The sequence below is a fragment of the Sinocyclocheilus rhinocerous genome, unplaced genomic scaffold, assembly GCF_001515625.1.
Source record: "Sinocyclocheilus rhinocerous isolate Xijiao unplaced genomic scaffold, SAMN03320098_v1.1 scaffold1047, whole genome shotgun sequence".
Lineage (NCBI taxonomy): Eukaryota > Metazoa > Chordata > Actinopteri > Cypriniformes > Cyprinidae > Sinocyclocheilus > Sinocyclocheilus rhinocerous.
In genome coordinates this window covers 10,168-21,399 of record NW_015647028.1, presented here as the reverse complement: position 1 = coordinate 21,399, position 11,232 = coordinate 10,168, and the positions used below count along the sequence as shown (strand labels likewise).

The 11,232-nt window shown below is 33.8% G+C and overlaps 1 protein-coding gene across 1 annotated transcript in view; it reads left to right on the top strand.

Annotated features, from left to right (window-relative positions):
* Positions 1-5,457: 5,457 nt before the first annotated feature.
* The window catches only part of LOC107708318 (structural maintenance of chromosomes protein 1A-like), a gene marked incomplete at its 3' end in the record, with an annotated part of 13,742 nt that continues 7,967 nt past the window's right edge, over positions 5,458-11,232 (top strand). The window contains exons 1-3 of the mRNA XM_016512507.1: positions 5,458-5,847; positions 6,549-6,737; positions 8,117-8,229. Coding sequence (XP_016367993.1) covers positions 5,739-5,847; positions 6,549-6,737; positions 8,117-8,229 — 411 coding nt within the window. The remainder of the gene's footprint in view (positions 5,848-6,548; positions 6,738-8,116; positions 8,230-11,232) is intronic.

The window sequence follows — 11,232 nt, the reverse complement described above, 5'->3', positions numbered from 1 at the left end:
ATATGATGAAAACCTTCTTTCTCTTTAAGAGATAGTTGGTTCATGAAATGTTAAGACCAAACCTTGCCCACAAGAACAATGTTTCTAACAAATGAAATGAAATGTTATTTGCAATGCAGAAAGACAGATTTTAATGTGCATAAGCACCAGAAGCTTAGTTTAGTGCTTCTGTGAACAATAACACTATGTCAGTGCAACTAAGCAAATGAAGAAAATGCAAGCCCACATATGATGAAAACCTTCTTTCTCTTTAAGAGATAGTTGGTTCATGAAATGTTAAGACCAAACCTTGCCCACAAGAACAATGTTTCTAACAAATGAAATGAAATGTTATTTGCAATGCAGAAAGACAGATTTTAATGTTTTATGCTCATGAAGTTATGTTAGAGTTCCTAAGCACAAGAACCTTAGTTTAGTGAACAGTAACACTATGTTAGTGCAACTAAGCAAATGAAGAGAATGCAAGCCCACATATGATGAAAACCTTCTTTCTCTGTAAGATATAGTTGGTTCATGCAATGTTAAGACTAAAACTTGCCCTCATGAAAGATGTTTCTAACATATGAAATGAAATGTAATTTGCAATGCAGAAAGAGGGATTTTAAAGTGTTAGGAATTTTATGCTCATGAAGTTATTTTAGAGTGTCTAAGCATAAGAAGCTTAGTTTAGTGCTTCTGTGAACAATAACACTATGTTAGTGCAACTAAGCAACTGAAGGCAATAATAGCCCACATATGCTGAAAACGTTTTTTCTCTGTAAGAGAAAGTCGGTTCATACAATGTTAAGACTAAAGCTTGTCCATATGAAAAATGTTTCTAACATATGAATGAAAACACTGACAAAGACTAATATTAATGCACTATAGGAGATTTATACCCATGAAGTTATGTTAAAGCTTTAAGCATTTGAAACTTAAAAAAGTGCTTCTGTTAACAAAAGCACTATGCTAGTGCAATTTAAGCAAATGAAAAGAATTCAAGTCTATATGTTGCTCATCATTGACTGAACCACAGGCCCTACTCTCCAGCACAATGGTGACCCACAAAACTAAATTAAACTAACAGATCTCTCTTGTGCAAAAACACATTACTACAGTTCAGTTAAATATTTACTCTCATTATCAGTTCATGACTTTGCATAACTTTTTTTCAATGAGCATTTTCTAATATTTTAGTGAAATTGTTTTTCCTTGAATTAACAGTAATCTACTGGCAGCTCTGGTTGCCAGCGTGTTACTGTTTTTCTACAGTTTATTACTGTTAGATTACGTTTTATGCTGTTTTTTCATCTTACATCTTTATCCCTTTAAACACCACAGAAAAAACCTCAGTTTTAAATTAACACTTTTACACCCGGTTTCACAGACAGGGCTTAAGCCTAGTCCTGACTAAAATGTAAGTCTGAACTGTTTGAACTGAAAGAAACTTGCACTGACTGATCTTAAAATATATCAGTCCCTTTGTTTTGTCTCAAAAAGCACACCAGTAATGTTTTTTTTCTAAGCACGTTTATAAAAATTGCTTTAATTTCCTAATTGAACTATGGCCTAATCCTGGTTTAGTCTAAGCCCTGTCTGTGAAACCGCGCCTTAATGTGTCCACACTACAGAGTGTTAAAGTAACAGTGAAGCAGTGCTGAAGAGATCATTTTGTGATTAATTAAGTGATGATTGTGCATTAGTGATGAACACCTGCTGTTAACAAGCAGAATCACTGAATGAAAGAGAAACACAAGAACTACAACTGACTTCAGCCACAGCCTTCGATGAAATCAACTGAAATAAAATACATTAAATCTCTCAAGATCTGATTAAACAACTCCACAAACAGCATTACCAGCTTCACTTATTACCAGACTGGCTTTATTTCTGTCAGACATCTACAGAAGATCTTATTGAGAGTTGAAGAGGTTTAAATGTTTTTTTCTTTTTCACTACCATGATGGAGATCAGTGTTTACTTTAGTTGAGCTCTTGAACATTGACTTCTTAACATCAACTTTTTAACATCGACTTTTCTTTCACTACTGTAACAATGTTTTTTTTTATCATGTTTTTTGTGGCAAAAAAAAATCTGGTGTTGTCTACAGGTTGGTAAGAACAATCACTGATTGCTCTTGTTTCACTGGTTTTACCCCGTGTCTCATCGCTTACTGAATATTGTTACTATAACCGGTGAACAAGCACTGCTGAGCAATCATGACAGACCGTTAAAACACATCGCTCAATAAAGAAAAGCTTCATTGTAGTTTAGACACACACGCATCAAGAATCAGTGCATGAATCTCAACAATGGTGCCAATCCACAAAATAAATAAACATATCAATTGTAAACAACACAAAACATGCCACTAAAACTCAACACAAAAACACATAGTAAGAATTCAAGAAAATAAGTGGGCAACTCAGCAGCATAATTTCTTTATGCAGCAATGCTTGTTGAGAAACATGAATGAGTTTTGTCCTGTGCATTTTAAACTAATGCATCTTAGAGACACTGTTACAACAATCAAACAAAAAATAATGTTCAGAAGTCATGGGTCAGGAGCCCAACTAAAGCAAACACTGATCTCCACAATGGTAACGTCAAACGAAACAATAAAACATCATCCTCTAAACCGCTGTAACTCTCAATAAGATCTTCTGTAGACTTCTGACAGAAATAAAGTCAGTCTGGTTAGAAATGCATGAAGCTGGTAAAGCTGTTTGTTGAGGTGTTTAACACTCTTTGAAATCCACTGAAGCAGTATTAAAGTTAATGAGATAATTATGTGATTAATTAAGTGCTGATTGATCATTAGTAATGAACACCTGCTGTTAACAAGCAGAATCACTGAAGAAAAGAGAAACACAAGAACTACAACTGACTTCAGCCACAGCCTTAGATGAAATCAACTGAAATAAAAGACATTAAATCTCCCAAGATCTCAGGAGAAGATGATTAAACAAATCCACAAACAGCATCACCTGCTTCACACATTACTAACCAGTTTGAATTTTTTTGTCATGCATCAAAAAATTTCTTATTTCTTATTAAGAATTAACAGAGGTTTAGATGTAAATGTTTATTGGAAAGAATACAATTTGAAGACACCGTTGTGGAGATAAGCGTTTGCTTTAGTTTGACAGATTCATGTTGCAGTGCTTTCTGGGTGATGCACTCATCCATGGCTCCCAGCATGCATTGCGACATGAATAACATATGCTGTTGTGTTGTTTTAGGATTTTCTTTTATTCTTACTATTTGCTTTTATTTTTGTTGTGATTTTTTTGCTGTGATGTTTGTGATTCTTCATGTCTATGAGTGCCAGAATTTAAACCATTATGAGACATATTACTATTATTATTTACATTCTTTTCAATATACACAGATGGCTCAAGAAATCCAGAGATCGGTTATACAGGAGTAGCATTCTATGTGACAGACTTCAAACTAGGAAAATATGGGAGGTCAAAAGATGGGATTTCAGTATATACTGCAGAAATGGTGGCAATTCTTTGTTGGGTAGAAAAAGTTAAATACGTTTTAAGGTTGTGATTTGTTCTGATTCAATGGCATCACTTATAAGCCATCAAATATTTTAAACATTTAGTAATGCTATCTTTATAGAAACAATTAATTTATTATTTAGATTAAGACAAACTTGAATAATAGTTCATTTTGTATGGGTACCAGCACATTTTAATATACCAAGAAATGAAAAATATGATAAAATGGCTAAAGAGGCACTTAAACAGAATAATCCTACTGTTACAGTTTTATTATACAGAATGGAAGGGTAAAGTATAGTCGAAGCAGCTTGCAAGAAAATTGGAAGGACAGTAGAACAGGAAGATATTTTTATAATACACAAAACAGCATAAGACAAAATAAAATTATTCACAATTTAAGTAGAGAAGATCATTTTAACAAGAATAAGGATGGCTCATACAAAACTTTATTCTACACATCGTATAATATATAAACACAGTACAGGATTATGCGAGCTCTGCCAAGAAAAGGAAACGGTTTGATCATGTGCTGTTATTCTGTCCTACAAACAAAAGAATGAACTACAAAGAGAACTACAGAATATAGGATGCAGAATTTACAATCAGCAACTTATTACCATTTATTCGCTGTTCGTTTAGGGTTTACACTCCCGAGACAAATGTGATTTTGTAACATGATTTACAAAATCACATTTTACTGTGATTTTGTATTGTTTCAATACAATTGTATTGTATTGAATTTTGTAATGTAATATTAATGTAATATCACTCACTTTAATGTTTTTCATCTACATTTATGCAGTTTTGGGAGGATTTATGTTAATTTTTTAAGTTTATAGTAAATGTAATTTTTTTGTACAATGTATAGTATAGTAAAAGATGTAGTTTTTTTGTTTGTTTTTTAAATGTAGCTTTTTTTGCACTAAAGTATCTTTTTTTTTGACAATTATGACACATTACAAATTACAATCAAACCTGAACATGGTGTTATATGTGTATATATGTGTGTGTTTGCATTTGTTCTCCATTGTGGACTTTGTCGACATTGTTGTGTCACAATGCTGATTTTTTTATTTCAAAAGAAGAGAGAGCAGCATGTGCCATCTCACTTTTTCATTTATTATGAATGATTTGGTGGGACTTTTTTCACACTTTTTCACAAAACATATATCAAAACACAAGCAGATATCTTTTTCCTTTCTTCCTATTTATTCATTTATTTAGAGTGAGCAAGTGCTGACAAAGTCATGAAATCTCATTTTCAGCAAACGCCAATTTGGGTCTCAAATGGCCTCCAACAGAGCATAAGGGTTGAACACAAAACAAGGATCTGGTCAAAATTTAAAGTTTTAAAGTTTATTAAGAACAGTGAACTTAAGTATATAATCTAGATCTCATCATGTACACCTAGACTGTGTGTGTAGGCTACTCAAGTATTCTCTGGGAAAATGTATTATTGGTCGGAGACAAAGATTGAGTCGCTGACCACTTTTGCTAGAAAATATATTTATTAATTAATTTATTTATTTTTTTGGTTCATAAATGCAAATGTATGAAGACAAAAATACAAATCTTTTTCTGTATTCAAAAGTTGAAGAAAGAGACTTTATTTGTAACTACTTTCCACTATTGGAATAAATGAAAATTTAAAAAGACTCAGAAAATTGTTGGAATAATAAAGAGGTATGGTTTTTAGAAACAGAATGAAGAGACTCTTATATTTCTTCAAATATATGTCATTTTATTATTTATTTGTTTACGTGCCTTACTTAATATTAGTTCATTTGCATTCATCAATACCATTATAGATGTGTATTTTGTTCATTATGTTTAAAAACACATACGCTTAGACTGGTCACTTCACACTCCAGTACAGTAGGAGGCAGAATGCACCTAAAAAGTCGGTATGCGATCCGCCAAAAAAACACAGAAGAAGACGACGACATCTCGCGACATGTGTTGTTTATGGAACAGCTATCGCGCGCGCGCGCTATAGCAGGTTTCTGTCTGCTTGTTTTACTTATAACGAAAACACAATTATATATTAATAGTTTAATTTTATTTTTTCTGCTTTGAAGTGCAGGCTGTTCTAGAGAAATATTAGTCTGTCGTTGTCTGTATTCGTCGTGCTCTGAGTTAAGATTAATTTTATCCCGCTCTCTTTTTTCATGCTAACGTTAGCAGTCGGCGGTCTTAACATTTTGACGATTTCATTTTTATCAAACTCTTCGGATTAAATAATTCATCATGGGCTACTTAAAGTTAATAGAGATAGAAAACTTTAAGTCTTACAAAGGCAGACAGATAATCGGGCCTTTCCACAAGTTTACAGCGATTATAGGGCCGAATGGATCAGGTAAGTGTGTTATAGGCATTTGATTTTATAGGCTCCATAAACATATGATACCTTATTATCCAAAGTGTTGAGGTTTTTAGAATGCACATTAGCTTGTTTTCCATACACTGGTTAAAAAAATTTATACTGTCACAAATAAATTATTATTAATAATAATAATAATAAAAAAGCAAGGTAATAGCAGGTAATAGAAAAGCATATTTTTCCAATTCAAATTAAACAGTCAAAATAATATAGACTATTGGTAGTTTTATTGGTTATATAACAATTCAATAAATAAATAAATAAAAATAAAATACAAATATATACATCCCCCCCCCCCCCCCCACACACACACACACACACACAATTGGGTTGTGGATTTCACACTTTGCGGCTGATGCAGTGAAAGTGCACCTACTTATGTTGTTCCATCTGTTGTAACAAAAACATACTGAACCATCACTTGTATCACTACACTCAGTAGTAGCAGCCAAATCACAATGTTAAAAGCAATGATCTTATCTGCCCTTAAAATTGATTATTATCCAGCATGATTTGAGAATATTTCAAGTCAAGGATTGTCAAGTTTTTTTTCTTCAGTGTTTATTTTTTATTCTGTGCTGAATTACATCTGTCCGTAACATTGTGTTGTATTTTGCATTCTAAGCTTTTTGAGATTTTAAAAAAATGTTTATCTAATGCAAACTTTTTATTCCTAGGCAAATCAAATCTCATGGATGCTATCAGCTTTGTTCTGGCAGAGAAGACCAGTAACTTGCGTGTAAAGACATTGAAGGATTTGATTCATGGAGCTCCAGTGGGTAAACCTGCAGCTAACCGAGCATTCGTATCCATGGTGTACCAGTTGGACAATGGACAGGAGCTTTCATTTTCCAGAATCATCATAGGTACTTCACACACTTTGGAAGCATTATGTTGTGGTTTTACAATAACAAAATTAGTAGTCGGCACTTGGGCTGCATGATTATGACAAAAATTGTATTTGTTGATTGTTTTTTTCCTTTTTATTCTACTTATGATTTATTAATCTAGATTAATATAATTTAAATTAAAGGTAACACTTTAGTTTAGGGACCAATTCTCACTATTAACTACTTGCATTGTTTCACAGAACTAATCGTTGCCTGGGTTGCGTACGTATATGTGGGGCGGAGCTATCAAAATAGGGGCAAGACCCTTTTGGGGTAGGGGCGTGTTTGTTTTGGTGATTTCAAATATCAACATTGGCTACCAGAAATCACTTACTGTGCCTTTAATGCCTTATTCTGTATGATCATATTTTAGATCCCTTAATCCACCCCATACCAAAACAACAACTACATTACAAAATATTAATAAGCAGCAAATTTGAAGTTTATTGCGGCAAAAGTCATAGTTAATAAGTGAGAATTGGTCTCCAAACTAAAGTGTGACCAAATTAAAATTAGGGCTGCTCAATTGCGACAGAAATCTAAAAAAGATTTTATGGACAATATTGAGATCACGGATATTTGCAGTTACTCATTGACTTCATGCTAGGAGTGGGCGATCTGACCAAAATGACAAAATAAGTAACTGTTACAATATTAACATTTTAGGTATCTTGAAATGTAAGAGTTCTCATTGCCATTTTTGATATCTTTGCAAAATTTTTGCCATTATTTCAATTGATCAGGCACAATAAGATTAGATTGATAATCTAATAAGATAAATAAATAAGATAATTTCTGTATTTGAAAGAGATTCAAGATTCGGGATGCAATTAAATGTAAAACACTCTCATCTGGTGTAGAAAGGTGTCAGCCGTTAAGTGACTGCACGCCAGTAGGTTGGACCTTTTCAGATGCTTTTAATAACACTTTTTTTTTAATTTTTTTTTTTAAATAAAGCATGTCCCACAGTAGACTGCATTTTATGACAGCTACGTTACATGATTTGACTGATTTGGACATTAAGTTTGGGCTTTTAAGAAGGGGCGACGGCACACTGCTTTTAAAGGAAAGAGATGGAAAGCGGCACAGTTCATCTAAATTATCGTGTTTTCATAATCATTGGAAGTCAAAATCAAAACTAAAATTAAAATAATAGCATAGCCCTACGCACAGTTGACATGTCTGTGATTGACTGCAATGTTCAGTTGATTCAAAAACATGCTACAAGTAGGTCATTTTAGACCACAGGAGTAGACGATTTTCTGATTAATTGTGCAGCCATAGAATGGAGTGTTCAGAATGCTCTTGTCTCTTAAGAATCATTCATTTTCCTGCTTTCTGTTTGTCTTGTGTAGGTTCCTCATCAGAGTACCGCATCAATAATAAAGTGGTGGGTCTGTCTGAATACAGTGATGAACTGGAGAAACTGGGAATCCTCATCAAGGCCAGAAACTTCCTGGTCTTTCAGGTTATTAGAGCTGCTTCTTTGTAATTTTTCAATTTTAAAGATAAATTGTAATTTCTGTGCACCAAACTTGCACAAAAAGATTATCTGTTTGTTTGGCAAGCAGTTCTGTTTGATAAGGCCAGTGGAACAGAAATGTTATTCTATAAATTGTGTTGTCAGTTTTCCCCATTGCCGGTCAGATAATTGTGGGAGGTTGTAGGGCTGGGCGATATATCGAATATTAGCGATAATATCGCAATAATTTTGACGACGATGTAAAATTTGAAAATATTGTGAATATTGAATATTTCAAATTCAAGCATACTTTCCTAAAAGAACGCGCCGAACGTCCAAAAAAGGAGACAACATGTTATTGCAGACTGCTCTACACGCTTCTACTACACGAGCTTTCATGAGTGCGGTTGCCAGATATCAATAGTTCAAATCCCCAAATCAGAGCTTCACTGTTACAAGCATACATTTTCTGCCCAGTGTTTTGCTTATTTTAAGCAATCTGGCAACCATGCGCACACGCTCGCTCCTCATTGCGGAAGCGCCGCCGCGATGATCTGAAACGCCAACAAACAAGCTGGAGTTTAGCGATCTAAATTAAAGTGTCACTCAACCAGTCTGTGGGGAACATAGTTTCATGCCACAGAGCTTCTCTTAAACCAGAGACAGTTCACAGACTTGTGTTCTTAGCTAAAAAAGTGTAAAAAATACTTATCCCAGTTTAATTATTTCCCCCAGTTGCACAGTGTAAATTGTGAATTGCATGCACCAAACAAGTTGACAGAATGCACTTTCTGTACTTGTTTTGCGCTACTTCAGTTACAAATACACGTGTTCATTTAATAAAATGCAGTAAGTGATCACTTGGTCTAGATTTTTTTAACTGCTAAAATTTGCACTAAACATTTTGTATTTACTTTGTAACAATTCATATTGTCATAATTTTTTTATGATTTAAAAGCAAATGCAAACATATCGAGATATATATCAAATATCATAAAAATTGACAATATCGAGATATAGTTTTTTTTTAAATATATCCCCAGCCCTAGGAGGTTGACGTTTATAGGACTTGTGATTTGAATGTTACAGTAAGCATAAGCTTCGATAGTTATTGAATAAAAAAAAGTTTATGGCTGTATGAAGTCTGATAACATATTGTTTTTTTTTCCATTAATTTTTTAGGCTGTGGTGGCCCATGGCAAGCTTTCCTTTAAATATTAACAAATCAGGCAATTATATAATGAAGAAATGTAAGATTAATAGATAATTCCTTTTCACAAAGTCAGAATGTTCTGCACTTTGGGGTGGCCGTGCTGGATTTAGTTCAGGCTGACTAAACAATCACAGAAAACTTGAACCATGTCATGTGAACTACATACTCAAAACAGACCCAACTATGATTAAATAGTATTGGGTGAGAACTCTCTCTCATCCCTCCTTCTACTTTGTTGTAATAAAACTTTTTTTCTACCATCTGATACAGGTCAAGTGGTCAGATTAATTGACCCCCTAAAAAAGATGCAATGCATAAACATACAGAAGCATACAGTCAGGAAGTGTCTAAGGGGTGTCAAACTCATTTTCACTGAGGGTCACTTCAACATTATGGCTGCCATCAAAGGGCCAGTTGTAACTGTAAGACTGTACAAATGTTACTACTCTTTATTGTTCAATAACTGTCTCTTTTTTATTACTTATTTAAGTTACAAATATGTTATATGCATTTGCATAGATGTGAAAATAGGCCCTATATGTTATTGCTCTGTGTTATTTTAACAAATCCTTTTAGTTTATCAGGTTAAGAAATCCACATTACTCCATAAATCAAAGTAAATATAGACGAATATCATCAAACACAAGTCATTACATTAAAGGGGTCATATGATGCTTGTTTTAAAGATCATTATTTTGTGTATTTGGTGTAACACCTCCTCTCCTAGGTTCATGAAACGGTCGTCCATAAAATGCATTGCTGTTCTGTTGTAAGTAATCTTAAAGATTCCTAAATGCATCTACTTTCGGAAGGCTAAATAAAGTGCTTTTGCTTTCGCCTAGAAACACACAGCGTCTCCTTGACATGGCTGCTTCAACACTAACTGCGGTTACTGAAACCATGCCTTCTTTCTTTGCGTGCACATTTGGGTGCATTATGCAAATATTTCCACATAGTGGGGTAGATATGTGGGGGCGTGTTAGAATGAGCCGTTTTAGGGGGGCGTGGCAGAGTCTTAACTTTGATAAAGAATATCTCTTTGGTTTTGAGACTTTAGTCTTTGCAACTTCAGGGATCTTATCTATGCACAATCAGCATGTAACACTCCAAAGAGAAAGGAAAACTTGAAATCGCATCATATGACCCCTTTAACTTTATTAAAAACCTTTTTGTTACATTTATGGTACAACAAATAATTGTGAGCTGCTAATAACGTGTGACAGCTATGGCATTTAAAAAAAACAAATGAGCCCGGTCTTATGAATATGCCTATCAATAGCGTAATTTATACGCAGAAATTGACTTTGGCATGCATATGATACGCAATCAATGCTTGAAGTAGAGAAAAAAGAAGTGGCGGTACTCAACCCCACTCCCCCACCCAAAAATAAATACTAACTAAAGTACTAAAAAAGTACTTTTTAATTTTCATAATTCGCAATGAATGTATATAGTGCAAAAAATAAATAAATTAATTAATAATTGTTTGCAATTCAATTCTTATTTATGTGTAAAGCACTTTTCATGATACACTGTTGCGAAGCAGCTTCACAGAAAATTAAAATTTGTACATTACATTTAGTAGTTTACAGCACTTTTAATAAAAAAAATTGCACAAGTCAATTTGCGATACCAAACAGGAACACAGGGAGATGCCAAAAGACCTCTAAACGAGCTACCTTGACCTGACTGATCCAGAATTAAAACCACTGACTACTGCGTAATCTAAAACACCTTCAGCCAGCATCCAGTATAAAACACTCGTGCTTTTAAGCCAAATAGCTTGCTGAATTATT